Source organism: Schistocerca piceifrons, chromosome 2 (assembly GCF_021461385.2).
Source record: "Schistocerca piceifrons isolate TAMUIC-IGC-003096 chromosome 2, iqSchPice1.1, whole genome shotgun sequence".
NCBI lineage: Eukaryota > Metazoa > Arthropoda > Insecta > Orthoptera > Acrididae > Schistocerca > Schistocerca piceifrons.
This window is the reverse complement of record NC_060139.1, coordinates 2,478,092-2,505,472: the sequence shown is the minus strand read 5'-3', so window position 1 is coordinate 2,505,472 and position 27,381 is coordinate 2,478,092. Positions and strand designations below refer to the sequence as shown.

At 43.1% G+C, this 27,381-nt stretch overlaps 1 protein-coding gene across 1 annotated transcript in view; it reads left to right on the top strand.

Annotated features, from left to right (window-relative positions):
- Nucleotides 1-27,381, top strand: part of LOC124777736 — a 102,243-nt gene that overhangs the window by 60,211 nt on the left and 14,651 nt on the right. Inside the window, exon 3 of the mRNA XM_047253235.1 lies at nucleotides 13,461-13,607. Within this exon, the coding sequence (XP_047109191.1) occupies nucleotides 13,461-13,607 (147 nt within the window). The remainder of the gene's footprint in view (nucleotides 1-13,460; nucleotides 13,608-27,381) is intronic.

The window sequence follows — 27,381 nt, the reverse complement described above, 5'->3', positions numbered from 1 at the left end:
GAGAGAACAAAACTTTGTAATAGACCAGGAATAAAACCGTGATTTTTGTTTTCCATCGTAAAAGCTCGAATGACTGATTGATCACACCACACCCAGTCATCCGATTGCCAGCTTCAGGTTACGTGTAGCTGTCTCCTTCTCTTCCAGTCGGCGCACAGGCTCTCCACCGTAACTGACTCAGTTGGCACTCATGTAATGCACCGCTTAGGTGTTACCCCGTGTCTCTTGCCCTCTGGAGAGAAATGTGCGCTGGTATGAAAATTCAGGATGGAGCAAAACTGGCTGTCTTTCACAGGCAACACTTTTTTGTCTCTGGTGAAAAGGACTGGGGGAGAGAATAGTATATATACTTGAATATTTCTGGTATCTCAACTGCAGATTTTTCAGCGCTCATTTAACTTTAGGACTCTGTATCTCAGAATTAGCAAAAATGGACTTGTACCACTATTGAAATAAGCCCTTCATATCTAATTAATATATGTATGTAAATTAAGGGTAGTTAGTAAGGAAATCCGTCCGTCATCCATGTGTAATCTGTGAGGAAGCTTTACTACAACATAGCTTAAAGGGAAGGAAAAAAAATTCCAGTCTGGATTTGATATGCTCTTTGTTAACAATGAATACGGCTCGAGAAGCAAAATACGGAGGAAGTTACTCTGATTTAAAATCAAGCAAGAATGTGAAGCACCTTGACGGCGTCGTTTGCCATTTCTTCGGGATAAGAAGCAAGTTCAAATCTCTGTGATCGGGAGAACATTAGAAAGAGACTCGTGATAAAATATTTTACCGAAATTCTTTTATCCTCGCGACGATTATGTGTCGATCTGTGACGTCCGTAACGACTCTCCATCCTACTGCAGGTTCAACGGGCTAGCAGGTGTTCCATCTTGACACACAGATGCACACTATGTGTGTTGCTACAGTTTTCGTAAGATTGCTAGTGAAGGTGGAGAGCTGATTTTGTTTTAAATGTAATGCAACAGAATGAGAGGCAGTTGTCAGTAGCCAACCGTTAAGTAAGGTAGGTAAATTTTATGACTTGCTGTCTACGAAAGCGCCGTGACGTGAGGGGAGAGAAATAGACATAAACGAGGGAGTTGCCCAACATAAAATCAGCTTATAGCTACCATCTGAATCGGTGAAACTAAAAGTGCAAATTGGCCACACGGTTACATGATAAACTCAGGCTGAGCTTTTCTGAGGCTAGGGGAAATGTAGGAGACAGACATTTTCTTCAACACTAAGGTGGAAATCTTACTGTAGTTTGACGTCGAGCAAGACATGAGTTAGCAGACCTCCGCACACTTCTCAAGACACTGGTCATTAACGTGTCTACTGTGGTTATTACCTAGGAACTTCTGATGGGCTCTGTATGTTGAAAGCCAAGCTTTCAGTGTCCATATGTGCAGGATGACTTCGGAAGACAATATTCATAAAAATTTAACCGAATCAACTTCAACTTTATGAAACATAACATTGTATTACTATTCACTTTATATTGTTGTTGTTGTTGTCTTCAGTCCTGAGACTGGTTTGATGCAGCTCTCCACGCTACTCTATCCTGTGCAAGTTGCTTCATCTCCCAGTACCTACTGCAACCTACATCCTTTTGAATCTGTTTAGTGTATTCATCTCTTGGTCTCCCTCTACGATTTTTAGCCTCCACACTGCCCTCCAGTACTAAATTGGTGATCCCTTGATGCCTCAGAACGTGTCCTACCAACCGCTCCCTTCTTCTTGTCAAGTTGTGCCACAAACTCCTCTTCTCCCCAATTCTATTCAATACCTCCTCATTAGTTATGTGATCTACCCATCTAATCTTCAGCATTCTTCTGTAGCACCACATTTCGAAAGCTTCCATTCTCTTCTTGTCCAAACTATTTATCGTCCATGTTTCACTTCCATACATGGCTACACTCCATACAAATACTTTCAGAAACGACTTCCTGACACTTACATCTATACTCGATGTTAACAAATTTCTCTTCTTCAGAAACTCTTTCCTTGCCATTGCCAGTCTACATTTTATATCTTCTCTTCTTCGACCATCATCAGTTATTTTGCTCCCCAAATAGCAAAACTCCCTTACTACTTTAAGTGTCTCAAATGGTTCAAATGGCTCTGAGCACTACGCGACTTAACTTCTGAGATCATCAGTCGCCTAGAACTTAGAACTAATTAAACCCAACTAACCTATGGACATCACACACATCCATGCCCAAGGCAGGATTCGAAAATGCGACCGTAGCTGTGGCTCGGTTCCAGACTGTAGCACCTCGAACCACACGGCCACTCCGGCCGGCTTAAGTGTCTCATTTCCTAATCTAATTCCCTCAGCATCACCCGACTTAATTCGACTACATTCCATTATCCTCGTTTTGCTTTTGTTGATGTTCATCTTATATCCTCCTTTCGAGACACTGTACATTCCGTTCAACTGCTCTTCCAAGTCCTTTGCTGTTTCTGACAGAATTACAATGTCATCGGCAAACCTCAAAGTTTTTATTTCTTCTCCATGGATTTTAATACCTACTCTGAATTTTTCTTATGTTTCCTTTACTGTTTGCCCAATATACGGATTGGATAACATCGGGGAGAGGCTACAACCCTGTCTCACTCCCTTCCCAACCACGGCGTCCCTTTCATGTCCCTCGACTCTTATAACTGCCATCTGCTTTCTGTACAAATTGTAAATAGCATTTCGCTCCCTGTATTTTACCCCTGCCACCTTCAGAATTAGAAAGGGAGTATTCCAGTCAACATTGTCAAAAGCTTTCTCTAAGTCTACAATTGGTAGAAACGTAGGTTTGTCTTTCCTTAACCTATCTTCTAAGATAAGTCGTAGGGTCAGTATTCCCACACATGTTCCAATATTTCTACGGAATCCAAACTGATCTTCCCCGAGTTCGGCTTCTACCAGTTTGTCCATTTGTCTGTAAAGAATTCGGGTTAGTAGTTTGCAGCCGTGACTTATTATGCTGATAGTTCGGTAATTTTCACATCCGTCAACACTTTCTTTCTTTGGAATTGGAATTATTATATTCTACTTGAAGTCTGAGGGTATTTCGCCTGTCTCATACATCTTGCTCACCAGTTGGTAGAGAGTTGTCTGGACTGGCTCTCCCAAGGATGTCAGTAGTTCTAGTGGAATGTTGTCTACTCGCGGGGCCTTGTTTCGACTTAAGTCTTTCAGTGCTCTGTCAAACTCTTCACGCAGTATCATATCTCCCATTTCATCTTCATCTACATCCTCTCCCATTTCGGTAATATTGTCCTCAAGTACATCGCCCTTGTATGTATAGACCCCCTATATACTCCTTCCACCTTTCTGCTTTCTCTTCTTTGCTTAGAGCTGGGTTTCCATCTGAGCTCTTGATATTCATACAAGTGGTTCTCTTTTCTCCAAAGGTCTCTTTAATTTTCCTATAGGCAGTATCTATCTTACCCCTAGTGGGACAACGCTCTACATCCTTACAATTGTACTCTAGCCATCCCTGCTTAGCCATTTTGCACTTCCTGTCGATCTCGTTTTTGAGACGTTTTTATTCCTTTTTGCCTGCTTCATTTACTGCATTTTTATATTTTCTCCTGTCATCAATTAAATTCAATATTTCTTCTGTTACCCAAGGATGTCTACCAGCCCTCGTCTTTTTACCTAACGATCCTCTGCTGCCATCACTATTTCATCCCTCAAAGCTACCCATTCTTCTTCTACTGTATTTATTTCCCCCATTCCTGTCAATTGTTCCCTTATGCTCACCCTGAAACTCTGTACAACCTCTAGTTTAGTCAGTTTATCCAGGTCGCATCTCCTTAAATCCCCACCTTTTTGTAGTTTCTTCAGTTTTAATCTACAGTTCATAACCAATAGATTGTGGTCAGAGTCCACATCTGCCCCTGGAAATGTCTTACAATTTAAAACCTGATTCTTAAATCTCTGTCTTACCATTATATAATCTGTCTGATACCTTCTACTATCTCCAGGCTTCTTCCATGTATACAGCCGTCTTTTATGATTCTTGAACCAAGTGTTAGCTATGATTAAGTTATGCTCCGTCCAAAATTCTACATGGCGGCTTCGTCTTTCATTTCTTAGCCCCAATCCATATTCACCTACTACGTTTCCTTCTCTCCCTTTTCCTACTGCCGAATTCCAGTCACCCATTACTATTAAATTTTCGTCTCCTTTCATTATCTGAATAATTTCTTTTATTTCATCGTACATTTCTTCAGTTTCTTCGTCATCTGCAGAGCTAGTTGGCATATAAACTTGTACTACGGCATGTGAACTGTAGTAGGCGTGGGCTTCGTGTCTATCTTGGCCACAATAATACGTTCACTATGCTGTTTGTAGTAGCTAACCCGCACTCCTATTTTTTTTATTCATTATTAAACCTACTCCTGCATTACCCCTATTTGATTTTGTATTTATAACCCTGTATTCACCTGACCAGAAGTCTTGTTCCTCCCGCCACCGAACTTCACTAATTCCCACTATATCTAACTTTAACCTATCCATTTCCCTTTTTAAATTTTCTAACCTACCTGCCCGATTAAGGGATCTGACATTCCACGCTCCGATCCGTAGAACGCCAGTTTTCTTTCTCCTGATAACAACGTCCTCTTGAGTATTCCCCGCCCGGAGCTCCGAATGGGGGACTATTTTACCTCCGAAATATTTTACCCAAGAGGAAGCCATCATCAATTAACGATACAGTAAAGCTGCATGCCCTCGGGAAAAATTACGGCTGTATTTTCCCCTTGCTTTCAGCCGTTCGCAGTACCAGCACAGCAAGGCCGTTTTGATTAGTGTTACAAGGCCAGGTCAGTCAATCGTCCAGACTGTTGCGCCTGCAACTACTGAAAAGGCTGCTGCCCCTCTTCAGGAACCACACGTTTGTCTGACCTCTCAACAGATACCCCTGCGTTGTGGTTGCACCTACGGTACGGCTATCTGTATCGCTGAGGCACGCAAGCCTCCGCACCAACGGCAGGGTCCGTGGTTCATGGGGAAGTGCTATAATTAACCCTGTAGTCAACAACATTGCTATCAAACAATACTGATATATAGTAACCGATGTACAAGGAATAATACTCTTAGTACACTCATGCTCATAAATTAAGGATAATGCTGATACATGGTGAAACAATGCTCTGGTGGGCGGTCTGCGGGTTTAAATATCCTCGGGGTACAACCATGAGGTGCATTTGACCTGCTGTTGTCGCACGGTGGCGCTGGCAGCAGTCCACATACGCAGAGGTGTGTTGGTGCATGTCAGAGTACGCTGCAGCGAGTAAGTGTGCAGACGTTTTCAGACGTGCTAATGGTGACTGTGTGTTGAAAATGGCTCAAAGAACACATATTGATGACGTTATGAGGGTAGAATACTAGGGCGATTGGAGGCTGGTCAAACACAGGAGGTCGTAGCACGGGCCCTCCGTATGCTACAACGTGTGGTCTCAAGATTATGGCAACGATTCCAGCAGACAGGAAACGTGTCCAGGCGCTACAGTACGAGACGTCCACAGTGTACAACACCACAAGAAGACCGATATCTCTCCATCAGTGCTCGCAGACCGCCACGGAGTACTGGAGGTAGCCTTGCTCGGGACCTTACCACAGCCACTGGAACAGTTGTCTCCAGACACACAGTCTACAGTCGACTGAACAGACATGTTTTATCAGCAAAGTGCATTCCACTGACCCCTGTTGGGCATTGGAAGAGTGGTCTCAGGTTATGTTCACGGACGAGTCGAGGTATAGGCTGAACAGTGATTCTCGCCGGGTTTTCAACTGGCGTGAACCAGGAACCAAATACCAACCCCTTAATGTCCTTGAAGGAACTTGTATGGAGGCCGTGGTTTGATGGTGTGGGGTGGGATTATGATTGGTGCACGTACACCCTTGCGTGTCTTTGACAGAGGAACTGTAACAGGTCTGGTGTATCGGGACGTCATTTTGCACCAGTATGTCCGCCTTTTCGGGAGTGGAGTGGGTCCCACCTTCCTCCTGATGGATGATAATGCACGGCCCACCGAGCTGATATTGTGGAGGAGTACCTTGAAAGAGAATATATCAGGCGGATGGAGTGGCCTGCCTGTTCTCCAGACCTGAACCCCATCGAGCACGTCTGGGATGCTCTCAGTCGACGTATTGCTGCACGTCTTCAAACCCCTACGGCACTTCAGGAGCTCCGACAGGCACTGGTGCAATAATGGGAGGCTGTACCCCAGCAGCTGCTCGACCACCTGATCCAGAGTATGCCAACTCGTTGTGCGGCCTGTGCACGTGTGCATGGTGATCATATCCCATATTGATGTCGGGGTACATCCGCAGGAAACAGTGGCGTTTTGTAGCACATATGTTTCGGGACGGTTTTCTCAACTTATCACCAATGCCGTGGACGAACAGATCTGTGTCATGTGTGCTCCCTATGTGCCTATGCTATCAGCGCCAATTTTGTTTAGTGCCACATTGTGTGGCACCACATTTTGCAGTATCCTTAATTTATGAGCATGAGCGTACATTTTAACTTCCAGTCAGCCTATTGGCTGCGCACATTTGGCAGGGCCTACCGTTCGAATTCCTGTACATTACTGTGGTAAATTTTGGATAAATAACAACGTACAGTAAACGTGTTCTCCCACAGTGACCACTCGGAATGGGACATACATCCATAAGTATTGTGCTCAAAATTACCAATACTACCAACCCCCAAACCACTAAATTTTCCCGTTACTCACCCTGTGGTAAAATTAATTGATGTAAATACTTTATTGCATAAAGTTGGGCCCATGTACAGGGTGCCCATAAGGAAAGTATCCATTTTCATTTTCCAGATGTTCTACAACACAATAAACATTATATTTAGAGAGAGTAGTTAATATTGTTCAACATGTCCACCTTCGTTGGCAACACACTTTTCCCATCGCCTCGTGGTTGCGTGGAACCCGCGCTTATACATTTGAGGGGTTATTAGCAAGCCCGCCTCTCGTATTCGCCGTTTCAGTTCAGTCAAATGTGGCACCCTGGTAGCATAAAATCGGCTCTAGATGAAACTCCACGCAAAAAAGTCCAGGGGAACTGTGGCCCCAAGAACAACTGCAGCATGTCCAGGTAGGTTGCTCCGGTAATAGATCCTATCTTTCATGAGACCACGCCACACATTGACTTTGGGAGAGTCCTTTTGCCACTCAGTGCATTCAGGGGTTGCTCGTCTGCCCAGATCCGGCAATTGTGTTTGTTGACGACGCCACAGACATGAAATGACGCCTCGTCGCTGAACATAACATCATTCATCAGGTCCTCCTCGGCTACAGCCTCCAACAGATCATGACACATGGCTGCTCGTGCCGCATGGTCTTCATCCTCTAGCTGGTGAAACATCTGGACATGATATGCCTTCTTGTTAAGGGTGTGGTGAAGCACTTTCGACACTGTGGATTTCGGCATGGATAGTTCACGACTCAGCCGGCGGGTAGATGCCGTTCGACTTCTTTCGACAGCTTCCCTCAGACGCTGTGCAGATTGTGGGCTGACCGGTGACCGCGCAGCGCGTCTCTCATCAGCTACAGGTCCTGTACGCCGAGATTTGTTGACAAGCTTCCGAATAGCAAGTCTTGTAGGGGAATCCTTCCGATACTTTCTCTCAAACGGCCTCTGGACCTCAGCATAGGTTTTGCCACGTAAACGATGTTCCAGAATTGTGATTCTTTCGGCAATTGTTAACATTGTGATGTCCCTTCACGGTACCTCTAACACTCCACATGTACGTTTCCCAAAAAATGGATACTTACTTTATGGGCACCCTGCACTTCGCGTTAACAAGTTATAAACACATTTATTAACAATAGAATTGAATAAGTCAGAGCCCATGAATTAAAGTAAAACATAAGGAATATGATCAGCACTCAGTCAGCAAGTACGCGTTAACTGAAAATGTAGCATACAAATGTCAAACCATAAAATTCCCGACTTTCAAAATAATTTTAACTTTATAATTTTAACTTTAGAATAACAAGGAGGGCATCTAACAATGGACAACTGTATCACTAATAACTATACATGCTGGAAGGAATGACAAAAAAAATAACAAGTTTCTACCTCAGTACACCATATCCAAAACTGGACCAACTGGAGTGGACACTCCATCCCTCCCCCCCACCCCCCACCCCCCAAAAAAAACAAAGACAAATAGTACTAATGAACAAGAGAGACAGTAAATAGATAATTAAGGGACACTGAACCAGGCCATACCATGCTGCCTGCGGGACGAAATTATCAGGCCAGGAATTCAACTGAGGCCAGCCATCTTGAAGTCAGGAAGCTAAACAGCGAAACAAAATTGGCAATAATACAAGGTGTACCCTTTGGGTTCAATTCGCGCAGAATCTTCTCATATATTCTTATTTCAGAAAACATTAGGCCTCGCGGCAGCCCTGCTGTTACGGCAACGTAATAACCAGCACAGCTCAAGCTGAAACACAGCCAGACACAGGCGTCTGCGCAACTAGAGTTTTCTGCCGAGCACAACCGGCACAACACCTTTCTTGTGCGCTGTCGTCCACTAGCACACACCGCAGCAAACATCTGCTTGGGTCTCATCAGCCCGATTTTCCTAGGTACTCTCTGCTCGCGTGGAACATGAAGTGATCCCTCATGTTGATAACAGGTGTCTGGTACCTTGGACCCAAACTGCACCAGGCTGCCTCCATTACTGGCTATACGAACTTGCCGGTGTGTTGTCTAGCTGACTCCTTTCTCAGTTGCTTGCTTGTTGTTGTGCTTCCTCGCTTGCTCTTTGCATGCTGTCCACATCTCGTTTAGCTTCCAGTCCCCACGATGACAGCGGCCAACGCATCCTCCATACACACGGGCCACTACCAGCGGCTGCCAGCAACCAGCTGCCGCTACCCTCCAGCTGCCTGAACCGTCCACTCCAGGATGTAAACAAGACTGGCCGGCGCCATCCACGCGGGACTCGAGATCTCGACCTGCAGCTGCCGTCCACGGCCCCCAGTGCGAGTTCAAAGTTACCGTCGCTCTCTTGTCCCACACCAGACGCCTCTGCGCTGTCACTCCCGGCTGCTCCTAGCCTTGCCGTGGCACTGCGCTCGGCTATTCTGCAGTTTTGCAGTTTAGATTATCAAACTACTACACATTGATCTTGACAAAAGCCGAGAAGCGATTCTTCTTAGTGTTGTAGTTCCCTGGGTCACCCTGGGATTCTCCCTGGGTCACTCTGGGATTCTCTCTGGGGTTCTCTGGGATTCTCTTTCTTACTCTAGGTGTACTCTGTGTATTCTTTTTAGTTGTTATCAGTTCGTTCTATCTCGTGAGATTTTTTTTTAAAAGCTTAAAACACTTAACTGTTTATTGTTGTTATCAGTTCGTTCTATCTCGTGAGATTTTTTTTTTTTTTTTAAAACCTTAAAACTCTAATTCAGCTACTGAAGCTTTTATATCTTCTATGGGTTGCAGGGGTTACGACCCCTGGGGAGGTGGGTGGGTGTTCACGCATGGCTGTCTTCATTTGGCGCTGCAGCTACGAAAGGCGGTTGACCTTTAGGTTTAAGATCAAATGTATGCATGGCTGTCTTCAATTAGCTACTGCTGCTACGAAAGGCGGGTGACCTTGAACGAGCTTTGCCTGGCTGCCGCCAGAGCCGGACGGATCGCGCTGTAGTTCTAACAGAGCGCGATCCGCTGAGAAAAATACTTCCGGCACGGGCACCGCCCATCCGGCCGCGCGCTGATTGGCTGCCGCGCGTTCTTATCAGCAGCGGCGCAAAAATTTTATACAATGCCAAATAAAGTGCTAATACTTATGGGAACTGTTTATCTTAATAATTAAATAATTTTCCTAAGGATGTTACACTACTTTCATAGAGCACTCTTTATTTTTCAGAGTCTTTTCTGTGATACATTCCTCTTCAGAGTAGACAACATTACTAAAGTCTCGTGCTCTACTGTGCCGGCCGCTGTGGCCGAGTGGTTCAAGGCGCTTCAGTCTGGAACCGCGCTGCTACTACGGTCGCAGGTTCGAATCCTGCCTCGGGCATGGATGTGTGTGCTGTCCTTAGGTTAGTTAGGTTTAAGCAGATGTCTAGGGGTTGGTTGGTTGGTTTTTTGGGGAAGGAGACCAGACAGCGTGGTCATCGGTCTCATCGGATTAGGGAAGGATGGGGAAGGAAGTCGGCCGTGCCCTTTCAGAGGAACCATCCCGGCATTTGCCTGGAGTGATTTAGGGAAATCACGGAAAACCTAAATCAGGATGGCCGGACGCGGGATTGAACCGTCGTCCTTCCGAATGCGAGTCCAGTGTCTAACCACTGCGCCACCTCGCTCGGTAGATGTCTAGGGGACTGATGACCTCAGATGTTAAGTCCCAAAGTGCTTGGAGCCATTTGAACCATTTGAACATGCTCTACTTTGCTGTATTCACATAATCATATTAACATCTACATCTACATGATTAGTAGTAGTAGTAGTAGTAGCAGCTTTATTCATCTATAGATCTCTTTTTACAAGGATATAGGACATGTCAAAACATTTACAAATTTAGATCAATTTAAAATAAGCTAATTCGTATACGCACATATTTACAGACTTCCAGTTAGAGACAATCATTAGATTTACTCTTGGTATACAATACTCTTTTACAAAGAACTTATTAAATAATGTAATGCCGCACTGTTCACTCATATCTCACTATCAGTCACTACACGCACTATACACACATTGTTTCATAACACTTCACTCACTACACACACACACACACACACACACACTGGTGATCTCTGGTCCATTTTCTGTACCGCAACTTCCCATTTGCAATCCTGAAAACCTGAGTCAGCATCCCTCCATAATGAGTGAGATGTTGAGCTCAGAAAGTGGAAGAGGTGTTAGTATTGTGCTATGCATAGCTTGGGGGTAAGTATTTCTATAAAGGAAAAAAGAAGGAAAAAACATAAAGTTAAGAAAGTTAAGGTGTTATGTGGAATTTTGGATGTTTTATAATCATTATTACTATTATTTATTTGTGTAGTGTTTTTTATCAAACCCCTGCTGTGTTTTATATAAGTAATCCTTCAATGTATAAAATGTATTGCATAACAGGTACTTTTTAGTTGCCCTTTTAAAGAAGTATATTTTTGCAGTTTGTTTAATCTCTTTCGGTAATTTATTGTACAGTTTTATTCCTTGGTAGAAAATGCTGTTTTGAGTTTAATTTTTATTTTCTCTTGGTAAATGTAAGTTGAGTCTAGCTCTTGTTGCATGGTCATCTGTTTGTGCAGTAGTTACCAATGTTATTTTTGATATGTACACCTGAGTGGTAAATCTATTCACATGGAGCAGTTAAAATCCCCAGTGTTTTTGAACAGAACTTTACAATGAGCTCGACTAGTATTTTCGGTTATTATTCTTATGGCTCTTTTCTGGAGTTTGAAAATTGTGTTCATATTTTGTGCATTTGTTCTCCAAAAAAGGATATAGCTAAGAATTGAGCGTACATATGAATAATATGTAACTAAAAGACATTGCATGTTAAACACCGATGATAGGATTCTAAGGGCGTAATATGCTGATAACATTCTGTTTGCAAGTACCTTTGTGTGTTCACACTACTTCAACTGAGAATCAATATTCATTCCTAGAAATTTTGCATTTGTTACACAGTCAATAGAGGTGCTATCTACATTTAATTTAACAATGACATTTTTCCTCTTCAAACTGAAATTCATGGCATTAGTTTTCTTTATGTTCAATGTCACTTCATTGCTTATAGACCAGTCATAAACTTCCTTGAGACTTTCATATGCTTTCTCGGCAAGGAGTTCTTTTGTTTTCTCAGTGGATTACTCTGCAATTCACAATTAAGTGCATTGAAATTTTTCGAGAAGATAATGCGGCAACGAAAAACACCATTGCTTTAATGATTGCCACCCAAATTCAAGTATCATATCCGTGGCACTCTCTCCCCTATTTTGCGACAGTACAAAACGAGATGCCTTCCTTAGAACTTATTCGGTGCACTCCGTCGATCCGATCTGATGTGGATCCCATACGGCACAGCAGTGCTCCAGAAGAGGACGTACAAACGTAGTGTGGGCAGTCTCTTTAGTACACCTGTTGCATTTCCTCAGTGTTCTTCCAATAAATCGTAGTGTCTGTTTTGCTTTTTGCACAGCATTACTTATGTGATCGTCCCAACGTAAGTTTTTTTAACTGTAATGCCTAACTATTTAGTTGAACTTACAGCCTTTAGATTTGTGTGATTTATCGCGTAACCGAAATTTAGCGGATTCCTTTTGGTACTCACTTATTTAGAGGCAGCTGCCACTTCTCACACCGTACCGTATCGTGTATAAATCGTTTTGTAATTTATTTTGGTCACTTCATGACTTAATAAGACGGTAAATGACAGCATCATCTGCAAACAATCTAAGAGCGCTACTCAGATTGTCTCCTAAATCATTTATGTAGATCAGGAACAGCAAAAGGCCTGTAACACTTGCTAGGGGAACGCCAGATATTGCTTGTGTTTTACTCGATGACTTTCCGTGAGTTCCTACGAGTTGTGACCTTTCTGAGAGGAAATCACCAATCTAGTTACACAATTGACACGATACTCCATTGGCACGCAATTTGATTTGATGTCACTCTTGAGGTATAGTGTCAAAAGCCTTCTCGAAATTTAAAAATTTGCCGTCAATTTGAGATCCTGTGAGGCGCGCGGAGTGGCCGCGCGGTTTGGGGCGCCATGTCACGGACTGCGCGGCCCCTCCCGCCGGAGGTTCCAGTACTCCCTCGGGCATGGATGTGTGTGTTGTTGTTAGCATAAGTAAGTTTAAGTAGTGTGTAAGTGTAGGGACCGATGAGCTCAGCAGTTTGGTCCTTTAGGAATCCGCACACATTTGAACATTTGAGATCCTTTGTCAATAGCACAAATACCTTTGTGAGAAGTCAATGAGGAAAGTGAGTAGACTATGCTAATAGTTCTCTTTAAATGGCGCATTTTTTATGCTTCAGACTGCAAAACTACTCGCTCGCACAGCCGAATGTGCAATGCGCAAACTTACGAGACAGGAAAGTCTGCCAGTTTTGGCTCGAATCTACGTGTGTTGTTAACCACCATAAGTCCGGTATACCAGCGTTTTCAGTTTGTTTTACAGCTCGTCTCCCACGCAATTTGTGGCGTGGTTCCCAAACTCGGTGCCACAAAATTTGATACGGAATGATTGAAGTACAATAACGCACACCATTCACAGACAGATGGAGCACACGAGACTTTCATACATTACATTTACTGGAGACTGTGGGGGTACAGTGGGCATGCAACAACAAAGTTAAAACAAATTTAAAAAAAAATCATGATTTGTTCGACGGAGCATTATTTTTTTTGTCCTGGTACTGCCCCTATTTTCGGGTTCACTGTAGTCCATAATCTGCGTTGCAGGCGTTCGCGGAGCTGCAGGAGGTGTGGCGGATGGTTCTGTCGGAGCGCATCACCCTGTGCGCCCTGGTGGAGCAGCCGGATGGCAGCCTGGGGCCGCTGGCCGCCTTCAACATGCTGATGGTCGTCCGGCCCGGCGAGAAGTTCGAGGTGGGGGGCTGCACTCGACAGCGTCGTCTGCAATGTGCAGTTTTATGTTCCCGATCTGCGTACTCTTGCATTCTGCAGGGCACTCTCTCTTTAATGTTGGTTCTACATCTACATCTACATCTACATACATACTCCGCAATCCACCATAAGGTGCGTGGCGGAGGGTACTTCGTACCACAACTAGCATCTTCTCTCCCTGTTCTACTCCCAAACAGAAAGAGGGAAAAATGACTGCCTATATGCCTCTGTACGAGCCCTAATCTCTCTTATCTTATCTTTGTGATCTTTCCGCGAAATGTAAGTTGGCGGCAGTAAAATTGTACTGCAGTCAGCCACAAACTGTGGTTCTCTAAATTTCCTCACTAGCGATTCACGAAAAGAACGCCTCCTTTCCTCTAGAGACTCCCACCCGAGTTCCTGAAGCATTTCCGTAACACTCGCGTGATGATCAAACCTACTAGTAACAAATCTAGCAGCCCGCCTCTGAATTGCTTCTGTGTCCTCCCTCAATCCGACCTGATTGGGATCCCAAACGCTCGAGCAGTACTCAAGAATAGGTCGCACCAGCTCTCTATAAGCGGTCTCCTTTACAGATGAACCACATCTTCCCAAAATTCTACCAATGAACCGAAGACGACCATCCGCCTTCCCCACAACTGCCATTACATGCTTGTCCCACATCATATCGCTCTGCAGTGTTACGCCCAAATATTTAATCGACGTGAATGTGTCAAGCGCTACACTACTAATGGAGTATTCAAACATTACCGGATTCTTTTTCCTATTCATCTGCATTAATTTACATTTATCTATATTTAGAGTTATCTGCCATTCTTTACACCAGTCACAAATCCTGTCCAAGTCATCTCGTAGCCTCCTACAGTCGCTCAAAGACGACACCTTCCCGTACACCACAGCGTCATCAGCAAACAGCCGCACATTGCTATCCACCCTATCCAAAAGATCATTTATGTAGATAGAAAACAACAGCGGACCTACCACACTTCCCTGGGGCACTCCAGATGATACCCTCACCTCCGATGAACACCCACCATCGAGGACAACGTACTGGGTTCTATTACTTATGAAGTGTTTGAGCCACTCACATATTTGGGAACCAATCCCATATACTCGTATCTTAGTTAGGAGTCTGCAGTGGGGCACCGAGTCAAACGCTTTCCGGAAGTCAAGGAATATGGCATCTGTCTCATACCCTTCATCCATGGTTCGCAAGATATCATGTGGAAAAAAGGGCGAGTTGCGTTTCGCAGGAGCGATGCTTTCTAAAGCCGTGTTGATGCTTGGACAGCAACTTCTCTGTCTCAAGGAAATTCATTATATTCGAACTGAGAATATGGTCGAGAATCCTGCAACAAACCGATGTTGAGGATATTGGTCTGTAATTTTTGAGGATCCGTCCTTCTACCCTTCTTATATACAGGCGTCACCTGCGCTTTTTTCCAGTCGCTGGGGACTTTGCGTTGGGCAATAGATTCGCGATAAATGCAAGCTAAGTAAGGAGCCAATGCAGTAGAGTACTCTCTGCAAAACCGAATTGGAATCCCATCAGGACCTGGCGATTTATTTATTTTCAACCCATTCAGCTGCTTCACAACCCCAGGGATGTCTGTCACTATGTCCTCCATACGGGAATCTGTACGAGGCTCAAATGGCGGTATGGTTGTACGGTCCTCCTGCGTGAAAGATTTGTCAAATGCTAAATTTAAAATTTGAGCTTTCGTTTTCCTGTCTTGCGTTGCCAGGCCAGACTGATTAGTGAGTGACTGGATGGAAGCCTTCGACCCGCTTACCGATTTTACGTAAGACCAGAATTTCCTTGGGTTTTCAGCAAGATCTTTTGCTAAGGTATGACGGTGGTAGTGGTTGAATGCTCGCGCATCGCTCTTTTTAGAGCAACACGAATCTCTACTAACTTTTGCCTGTCCTCATTCTCCCGATCTTTCTTGTACCGCGAGTGCAACTGCCTTTGCTTCCTGAGCATTCTCCGAATTCCGCTGTTAAACCACGGTGGGTCTTTTCCGTCCGTAACTCACTTTTTCGGCACATACTTGTCCAATGCGTGATTTACAATGTGTTTAAAATTTGCCCATAATTCTTCCACGTCCATCGTACCGGAAGTAAACGAAATCGATTCATTTACTAAGTGGGATGCTAACAAGTGCTTATCTGCTCTTTCTAGTAGGAATACTCTCCTAGCCTTCTTGACCGACATTTTAACTTTCGTAACCATATTCGTAATGACAACATCATGATCACTAATCCCTGTCTCAACACTTACACCGTCGATGAGGTCTGGTCTGTTCGTGGCTACCAGATCTAAAATATCTCCATTACGCGTTGGCTGTCGATTTAGCTGCTCAAGACAGTTTTCGGATAATTTGTTCAAAAGTAATTCACGCGACGGCTTGTCTGTTGATTTGAGGGGTGGGGGGTGGGGGGGGGCAAACAGTCTCTTTAATGTATGAATGTCCATATGAAGCAGATGTTTTATACTATGCCTCGCATATTTATGAATAAAAGAAAACAACTGTATGGTCGTTTGAGATCTCCACATTTCTTTTACGCAAGTCACAAGTAATTCGAGGCCTATTCGGAAAGTAAGGCCTGATGGGGTGTGAAATGGAAACCACAATGAAAATCCAACGAAGCTTTGCACACATGCGTTGGGCGGTGCCTTTAGTATGCCTGTCGATCACGTCACGTCGCTCTGTTCAGTTCTGAGCACACAGGGAGCACGTGGAGATGCTTAGAACAACAGTGTCCCCCACGAGGTTTCGCCTGATGTCATGCAGCCCACATAACACAGGTGTCATGCTTTTGCTTCTGCATGACCGTTCTCCGCCGCACTCTGCAGGGTCAATGAAGATGCTCCACAGCATTTTAGGTGGGAAGTGTTTGCTCACCCACAATTGAGCCCATAACTGATTCTCCCTGATTTGCTTCTCCGCTCACATGAAGCACTGGTTATGAAGACATTGTTGTGGCAGAGGCAACGAGCTGCAACCAGCGTAGAGAATCGGCAGGAAGCACGGGCGGCTGCCTTCTATGATGAGGGTACAGGAATGTTGCTACAACGCTGCGGCAAATGTCTAAATCGGAGCGGCGACTATGTAGAGAAGTAGTTTGGAATGTGTAGCTAACTGTTGCAAATAAAACATTTTTGATTGTCACAGTGGTTTCCATTTTGTGACCAAACTGACCTTACTTTCTGAATAGGCCTCGTAATTTTAAAATAAGAAAGATGCAAAAGTATATACTCTGGTACAAAGAGACCATCTGTAAATCGATTTCATTATATTTGGCTACTTTGCTGCAAAGTATAAGAATGCTACCATAAGATAGTAAAAAATGCGTATTAATATATTGTACGTTGATATTTCCTTACTGTTATGTCTTCTAAACATATCTGAAAATTTTCCACAATTTTTGTTTTGTTTTAGGCCATCTTTCCTAATATCTCCTTCTAAAATATTCTCTTTCAGAAATCAGTCTTTTCTATGACACTATATAGAATTTCCTGTAAACTGTCGGAATGAGAGATCTAGAATGTACACGAGTGTTCAAATAGTTTTGTCATACGGCCACAGGAGCACTATGTATGCTTCATATTTAGGCTAGTTGGTGAGAACAACGAAGAGGTGCGGAAGGAAATGTGTAGACCACCTAAAGCACGACATACACTACTAGCCATTAAAACTGCTACACCAAGAAGAAATGCAGATGATAAACGGGTATTCATTGGACAAGTATATTATACTAGAACTGATATGTGATTACATTTTCACGCAATTTGGGTGCATAGATCCTGAGAAATCAGTACCCAGAACAACCACCTCTGGCCGTAATAACGGCCTTCATACGCCTGGGCATTGAGTCAGACAGAGCTTGGATGGCGCGTACAGGTACAGCTGCCCATGCAGCTTCAACACGATACCACAGTTCATCAAGAGTAGCGACTGGCGTATTGTGACGAGCCAGTTGCTCGGCCACCGTGGACCAGACGTTTTCAGTTGGTGAGAGATCTGGAGAATGTGCTGGCCAGGGCAGCAGTCGCACATTTTCTGTATCCAGAAAGGCCCGTACAAGACCTGGAACATGCGGTAGTCCATTATCTTGCTGAAATGTAGGGTTCCGCAGGGATCGAATGAAGGGTAGAGCCACGGGTCGTAACACATCTGAAAGGTAACGTCCACCGTTCAAAGTGCCGTCAATGCGAACAAGAGGTGACCGAGACGAGTAACCAATGGTACCCCGTACCATTACGCCAGGTGATACGCCAGTGTGGCAACGACGAATACACGCTTCCTATTTGCGTTCACCCCGATGTCGCCAAACATGGATGCGACCATCATGATGCTGTAAACAGATACTGGATTCATCCGAAAATATGACGTTTTGCCATTCGTGCACCCAGGTTCGTTGTTGAGTACACCATCGCAGGCGCTTCTGTGTGTGATGCAGCGTCAAGGGTAACCGCAGCCACGGTCTCCGAGCTGATAGTCCATGCTGCTGCAAACGTCGTCGAACTGTTCGTGCAGATGGTTGTTGTCTTGCAAACGTCCCCATCTGTTGACTCAGGGATCGATACGTGGCTGCACGATCCGTTACAGCCATGTGGATAAGATGCCTGTCATCTCGACTGCTAGTGATACGAGGCCGTCGGGATCCAGCACGGCGTTCCGTATTACCCTCCTGAACCCACCGATCCCATATTCTGCTAACAGTCATTGGATCTCGACCAACGCTAGCAGCAGTGTCGCGATACGACAAACCGCAATCGCGATAGGCTACAATCCGACATTTATCAAAGTCGGAAACGTGATGGTACGCATTTCTCCTCCTTACACGAGGCATCACGACAACATTTCACCAGACAACGACGGTCAACTGCTGTTTGTGTATGAGAAATCGGTTGGAAACTTTCCTCATGTCAGAACGTTGTAGGTGTCGTCACCGGCCCCAACCTTGTGTGAATGCCCTGAAAAGCTAATAATTTGTATATCACAGCATCTTCTTCCTGTCGGTTAAATTTCGCATCTGTAGCACGTCATATTCGTGGTGTAGGAACAAGACTTCTGGTCAGGTGACTACAGGGTTATAAACACAAAATCAAATAGGGGTAATGCAGGAGTAGGTTTAATAATGAATAGGAAAATAGGAATGCGGGTAAGCTACTGCAAACAGCATAGTGAACGCATTATTGTGGCCAAGATAGATACGAAGCCCACACCAGCTACAGTAGTACAAGTTTATATGCCAACTAGCTCTGCAGATGACGAAGAAATTGAAGAATTGTATGATGAAATAAAAGAAATTATACAGATTGTGAAGGGAGACGAAAATTTAATAGTCATGGGTGACTGGAATTCAAGTATAGGAAAAGGGAGAGAAGGAAACATAGTAGGTGAATATGGACTGGGGCTAAGAAATGAAAGAGGAAGCCGCCTGGTAGAATTTTGCACAGAGCACAACATAATCATAGCTAACACTTGGTTTAAGAATCGTGAAAGAAGGTTGTATACATGGAAGAACCCTGGAGATACTAAAAGGTGTCAGATAGATTATATAATGGTAAGACAGAGATTTAGGAACCAGGTTTTAAATTGTAAGACATTTCCAGGGGCAGATGTGGACTCTGACCACAATCTATTGGTTATGACCTGTAGATTAAAACTGAAGAAACTGCAAAAAGGTGGGAATTTAAGAAGATGGGACCTGGATAAACTGAAAGAACCAGAGGTTGTACAGAGTTTCAGGGAGAGCATAAGGGAACACCTGACAGGAATGGGGGAAATAAATACAGTAGAAGAAGAATGGGTAGCTTTGAGGGGTGAAGTAGCGAAGGCAGCAGAGGATCAAGTAGGTAAAAGGACGAGGGATAGTAGGAATCCTTGGGTAACAGAAGAAATATTGAATTTAATCGATGAAAGGAGAAAATATAAAAATGCAGTAAATGAAGCAGGGAAAAAGGAATACAAACGTCTCAAAAATGAGATCGACAGGAAGTGCAAAATGGCTAAGCAGGGATGGCTAGAGGACAAATGTAAGGATGTAGAGGCCTATCTCACTAGCGGTAAGATAGATACTGCCTACAGGAAAATTAGAGAGAACTTTGGAGATAAGGGAACGACTTGTATGAATGTCAAGAGCTCAGATGGAAACCCAGTTCTAAGCAAAGAAGGGAAAGCAGAAAGGTGGAAGTAGTATATAGAGGGTATATACAAGGGCGATGTACTTGAGGACAATATTATGGAAATGGAAGAGGATGTAGATGAAGATGAAATGGGAGATAAGATACTGCGTGAAGAGTTTGACAGAGCACTGAAAGACCTGAGTCGAAACAAGGCCCCCGGAGTAGACAACATTCCATTAGAACTACTGACGGTCTTGGGAGAGCCAGTCCTGACAAAACTCTACCATCTGGTGAGCAAGATGTATGAAACAGGCGAAATACCCTCAGACTTCAAGAAGAATATAATAATTCCAATCCCAAAGAAAGCAGGTGTTGACAGATGTGAAAATTACCGAACTATCAGTTTAATAAGTCACAGCTGCAAAATACTAACACGAATTCTTTACAGACGAATGGAAAAACTAGTAGAAGCCGACCTCGGGGAAGATCAATTTGGATTCCGTAGAAATACTGGAACACGTGAGGCAATACTCACCTTACGACTAATCTTAGAAGAAAGATTAAGGAAAGGCAAACCTACGTTTCTAGCATTTGTAGACTTAGAGAAAGCTTTTGACAATGTTGACTGGAATACTCTCTTTCAAATTCTAAAGGTGGCAGGGGTAAAATACAGGGAGCGAAAGGCTATTTACAATTTGTACAGAAAGCAGATGGTAGTTATAAGAGTCGAGGGACATGAAAGGGAAGCAGTGGTTGGGAAGGGAGTAAGACAGGGTTGTAGCCTCTCCCCAATGTTGTTTAATCTGTATATTGAGCAAGGAGTAAAGGAAACAAAAGAAAAATTTGTGGTAGGTATTAAAATTCATGGAGAAGAAATAAAAACTTTGAGGTTCGCCGATGACATTGTAATTCTCTCAGAGAAAGCAGAGGACTTGGAAGAGCAGTTGAATGGAATGGACAGTGTCTTGAAAGGAGGATATAAGATGAACATCAACAAAAGCAAAACAAGGATAATGGAATGTAATCTAATTAAGTCGGGTGATGCTGAGGGAATTAGATTAGGAAATGAGACACTTAAAGTAGTAAAGGAGTTTTGCTATTTGGGGAGCAAAATAACTGATGATGGTCGAAGTAGAGAGGATATAAAATGTAGACTGGCAATGGCAGGGAAAGCGTTTCTGAAGAAGAGAAATTTGTTAACATCGAGTATAGATTTAAGTGTCAGGAAGTCATTTCTGAAAGTATTTGTATGGAGTGTAGCCATGTATGGAAGTGAAACATGGACGATAAATAGTTTGGACAAGAAGAGAATAGAAGCTTTCGAAATGTGGTGCTACAGAAGAATGCTAAAGATTAGATGGGTAGATCACATAACTAATGAGGAAGTATTGAATAGGATTGGGGAGAAGAGAAGTTTGTGGCACAACTTGACCAGAAGAAGGGATCGGTTGGTAGGACATGTTCTGAGGCATCAAGGGATCACCAATTTAGTATTGGAGGGCAGTGTGGAGGGTAAAAATCGTAGAGGGAGACCAAGAGATGAATACACTAAGCAGATTAAGAAGGATGTAGGTTGCAGTAGGTACTGGGAGATGAAAAAGCTTGCACAGGATAGAGTAGCATGGAGAGCTGCATCAAACTAGTCTCAGGACTGAAGACCACAACAACAACAGCAATTTTAATGGCCAGTAGTGTAATAGTGTAATAATGGTATGACAGTACATATCTTTGGATGATGTTATGACTAAAGATAGTCAGATGATTATTTTAGAAGATTATTTACAAAAAGTTATTGAAAAAGTCGGCGTCAGGTTGATTTATAAATTCTACCGGGATGAAGTAAGGCTGTTTTCAGCCCGCTGGTTGCTTGCAACAGTGTAGCGTTTTGCTTTGCATAATCTTCTTGGAGACGGTCCTCTTTTTAACTATCTTATCCGGTCTCAGTTTTATGTGCATCTACAAACAAAGGCTCTGAACAAGGGTGAAGCTTGGGGTTTGTTAATGTGAAGTAAGTCGAGTTTTATTTGTAGTTCCAGGTTATGAAGGCGGTTTCAAAACAGTAGAATAGAAGACTCCCATTCAGGAGAGCAAGGAATTAATTTTGTTTAATGTGGTTGCTCTAAATCACAATGTAAGTATGGTGGAATAGTTTCTTAACAAAGATACCGACTAAAGAGCCTGTGTGCGGAGTATTTTTACAAACTGCAGGAGAGTAAACTGGAGAGAATAAGGACATTTTAGGTCTAACGCACGTATCTCCAGAAATGCGTGGTTTCTATGCTACGTACCAGTTTATTCATATGATGCAGCACCCAATACAGTTGATTTCAGTGGAACATGCACCGTCATTCTCTCAGCGGAGGCGCGTCGTGTACGTACTCTGCGTAGGAACACATTACCAGCATCTACATCTACATCTACATCCATACTCCGCAAGCCACCTGACGGTGTGTGGCGGAGGGTACCTTGAGTACCTCTATCGGATCTCCCTTCTATTCCAGTCTCGTATTGTTCGTGTAAATAAGGATTGTCGGTATGCTTCTGTGTGGGCTCTAATCTCTCTGATTTTATCCTCATGGTCTCTTCGCGAGATATACGTAGGAGGGAGCAATATACTGCTTGACTCCTCGGTGATGATATGTTCTCGAAACTTTAACAAAAGCCCATACCGAGCTACTGAGCGTCTCTCCTGCAGAGTCTTCCACTGGAGTTTATCTATCATATCCGTAACGCTTTCGCGATTACTAAGTGATCCTGTAACGAAGCGCGCTGCTCTCCGTTGGATCTTCTGTATCTCTTCTGTCAACCCTATCTGGTACGGATCCCACACTGCTGAGCAGTATTCAAGCAGTGGGCGAACAAGTGTACTGTAACCTACTTCTTTTGTTTTCGGATTGCATTTCCTTAGGATTCTTCCAATGAATCTCAGTCTGGCATCCGCTTTACCGACGATCAACTTTATATGATCATTCCATTTTAAATCACTCCTAATGCGTACTCCCAGATAATTTATGGAACTAACTGCTTCCAGTTGCTGACCTGCTATATTGCAGCTAAATGATAAGGGATCTATCTTTCTATGTAATCGCAGCACATTACACTTGTCTACATTGAGGTTCAATTGCCATTTCCTGCACCATGCGTCAATTTGCTGCAGATCCTCCTGCATTTCAGTACAATTTTCCATTGTTGCAACCTCTCGATACACCACAGCATCATCTGCAAAAAGCCTCAGTGAACTTCCGATGTCATCCACAAGGTCATTTATGTATATTGTGAATAGCAACGGTCCTATGACACTCCCCTGCGGCACACCTGAAATCATTCTTACTTCGGAAGACTTCTCTCCATTGAGAATAACATGCTGCGTTCTGTTATCTAGGAACTCTTCAATCCAATCACACAATTGGTCTGATAATCCATATGCTCTTACTTTGTTCATTAAACGACTGTGGGGAACTGTATTGAACGCCTTGCGGAAGTCAAGAAACACGGCATCTACCTGTGAACCCGTGTCTATGGCCCTCTGAGTCTCGTGGACGAATAGCGCGAGCTGGGTTTCACACGACCGTCTTTTTCGAAACCTATGCTGATTCCTACAGAGTATATTTCTAGTCTCCAGAAAAGTCATTATACTCGAACACAGTACGTGTTCCAAAATTCTACAACTGATCGACGTTAGAGATATAGGTCTATAGTTCTGCACATCTGTTCGACGTCCCTTCTTGAAAACGGGGATGACCTGTGCCCTTTTCCAATCCTTTGGAACGCTACGCTCTTCTAGATACCTACGGTACACCGCATCAAGAAGGGGGGCAAGTTCCTTCGCATACTCCGTGTAAAATCGAACTGGTATCCCATCAGGTCCAGCGGCCTTTCCTCTTTTGAGCTATTTTAATTGTTTCTGTGTTCCTCTGTCGTCTATTTCGATATCTACCATTTTGTCATCTGTGCGACAATCTAGAGAAGGAACTACAGTGCAGTCTTCCTCAGTGAAACAGCTTTGGAAAAAGACATTTAGTATTTCGGCCTTTAGTCTGTCATCCTCTGTTTCAGTACCATTTTGGTCACGGAGTGTCTGGACATTTTGTTTTGATCCACCTACCGCTTTGACATAAGACCAAAATTTCTTAGGATTTTCTGCCGAGTCAGTACATAGAACTTTACTTTCGAATACATTGAACGCCTCTCGCATAGCCCTCCTACCACTACATTTCGCTTCGCGTAATTTTTGTTTGTCTGCAAGGCTTTGGCTATGTTCATGTTTGCTGTGAAGTTCCCTTTGCTTCCGCAGCAGTTTTCTAACTCGGTTGTTGTACCACAGTGGCTCTTTTTCATCTCTTACGATCTTGCTTGGCACATACTCATCTAACACATATTGTACGATGGTTTTGAACTTTGTCCACTGATCCTCAACACTATCTATACTTGAGACAAAACTTTTGTGTTGAGCCGTCAGGTACTCTGAAATCAGCTTTTTGTCAGTTTTGCTAAACAGAAAAATCTTACCTTTTTTAATATTTCTATTTACGGCTGAAATCATCGATGCAGTAACCTCTTTATGATCGCTGATTCCCTGTTCTGCGTTAACTGTTTCAAATAGTTCGGGTCTGTTTGTCACCAGAAGGTCTAATATGTTATCGCCACAAGTCGGTTTTCTGTTTAACTGCTCAAGGTAGTTTTCAGATAAAGCACTTAAAAAAATTTATATGGATTCTTTGTCCCTGCCACCCGTTACGAACGTTTGAGTCTCCCAGTCTATATCCGGCAAATTAAAATCTCCACCCAGAACTATAACATGGTGGGCAAATCTACCCGAAATATTTCCCAAATTATCCTTCAGGTGCTCAGCCACAACAGCTGCTGAGCCAGGGGACCTATAGAGACATCCAATTACCATGTCTGGGCCTGCTTTAACCGTGACCTTCACCCAAATCATTTCACATTTCGGATCTCCGCCAATTTCCTTCGATACTATTGCACTTCTTATCGCTATAAACACGCCTCCCCCTTCACTGTCCAGCCTGTCTCTGCGGTATACATTCCAACCTGAGTTTAGGGTTTCATTACTGTTTACGTCTGGTTTCAGCCAACTTTCTGCCCCTAGTACTATATGGGCGTTGTGACCGTTTATTAATGAGAGCAGTTCTGGGACCTTTCTATAGACGCAGTTTACTATTAGCACATTAATGTTGTTATTCGCTGTTGCATTTTGTCTACTCCTACCCTCGTATTAGTACCAGAAAGATTAGCCGCTAGTATGAAGTAAACATGGGGAACATGTGGCACAACCCCCATGATAACTGTTGCTATCCCTTTTTTAGCATTACCTGATTATGTCCAATATAGTCAGATCTACTTTGCGTCACGTGAGTGTAGGGGAGTCGAAACAAGTAGTGACCCATGACGTCATATCAACTTGAGATTTTCTTATACATGTAATTCATTTCTAAAATTTTTGATTATTTGCAGAGTAAAGAATTTAATTATGTACCACATTTAAAAGGTAATGAGTTTTAATGAGATAGATATAAATATGCTTTGAGCTAGCAAATCACCTTGTTGCATCATGCTTGATATGTTTTCTCTTCGTAAAGGAAAAAAAACTTCCGTGTTGCTCGAGTGCGCGATCGAGTAGTCGTCGAGTGCGGATCTTCTGTAACTTTCATGAATGGGCACAGAATTGTTAATTTACAACCGGAAGTTGATTTAAAAACTATTCTAGGGAACCACGGCCCTACTTTGGCGCGGATTCTCAAATATCGGCACGGAGTTTAAGATACGCGGCTGGATATCGGGCGTTTGGTTCAGTAACATTAACTGCAATTTACGGACATTAGCTTGATAATAACTATCAAAGACTTATATGAACGGCATAGTAATCGTCTTGATGCTTCAAGCAAGCGAGAAGCAATTTACTGTCGGGATACGACAAATATAATCATTGCATAGTCAGCTTTTTGATATGTTGCTTAGCAACTCATAAATGGACAGTGATACAATTACTGAAACGATCTTTTAAATATCAGTGGCCACTACACCGCTACGGTCGCATGCTCGAATCCTGCCTCGGGCATGGGTGTCTGTGATCCCCTTAGGTTAGTTAGCTTCAAGTACTTCTAAGTTCTAGGGGACTGATGACCTCAGATGTTAAGCCCCATAGTGCTCAGAGCCAAATGAACCATTTTTTGTTATATCTGTTTTTTGAACTTACACCAGTGCTGGTGTGTGAAATGTGTTTTTGGATGCCTTATCGTGTGTAGTCTGATGGAATCTACCGTACAGGCGATCAACGATATGAGTAAAATGACCTTTAGAATCGGAACGCAAACATTTTCGAAAAAAAATAAATTATTAGAGCTTATTTGTTCTTTAACCTTATTTTTTTCCTAGTATTCAAAATTATACTACAGAGACTGTCTAAACATATTTGATCCTTTCTCTTTCCTACTTTGTTAAATAGAAATACATTGCTGCAATGACGGTTACACGGTGGCCTGTCATTATACTATTATGCAATTCTCGGCCATCCATGGCGTGTAAGTGAGCTTAGGGGGCATTGAGACACCACAGTGGAATAGGGAGGTATTGTACCAGCCTATTTACTCATAACTGCGTATATAGGGATAACGTATATTCATCATAGAAACGTTTCATATACCGTCTAACACTGATCACAGATTTATAGAATTAAACTTTTGAACTGTTTGTGAACGTAATACTTTTATACGATTCGTATACATTTAATTATTTGTCTGCACCAAAGTAGGGCCGTGGTTCCCTAGAATAATTTTTAAATCAACTCCTGGTTGTAAATTAACAATTCTGTGCCCATTCATGAAAGTTACAGAAGAATTTAGTTAAATATTTATTCTCCAGATAAAAATTAAAGCTGAACACCCAGCTGAAGTAACATCACATCAAAACTAGCAAACGAGCTCACAGAGCGAGCGATCAAAACAAGCAAAAAATGAGATCAAAAAATAAGATTGAGGAAGGACTTTTGTGCAGTGGTTTTTTTAATCACTTAGGTCGATTACCTTTTCTGTATAGAGGTTACATTTATGGTTACAGCTCTGGTATCTCTGATACAGTTCATATATTTTTAAAATTTTATACTTTTCGTTTCTGCACTTTACAATGTCTGTTTCCACACATTTATATTAATAAAATTAAGGGGAAAATTTGTAAAGTTCGGCCATGACGCCACAACTCCTTCCCTCCAAAGAAATCATACTGTTCACAGTTGCCCATGTTCGTCTACCCCCATGTTGTCTTATTGATGACCACCAGCGTACTCGCAAGCCAGAAGAAGTGCGGCTGCACTGAGCCACCTGTGGAAACCAGCAACACCATCTGATGACGACCGTAGGCATTACTTTAGTCTATCTTCACCCATATATCAAACACATTTCAAACTGCTACTTTGCAGAAGTTTTAAGGGGAGTGCGAATCAGTTGAACAAACAAAGTAGTAATCATGTATCTGACATCGCACTCGCGAAATAATAATTTTCATATGTTTTGCATTGTTGTTGTTGCTGTTGTTGTTGTTGTTGTGGTCTTAAGTCCTGAGACTGGTTTGATGCAGCTCTCCATGCTGCTCTATCCTGTGCAAGCT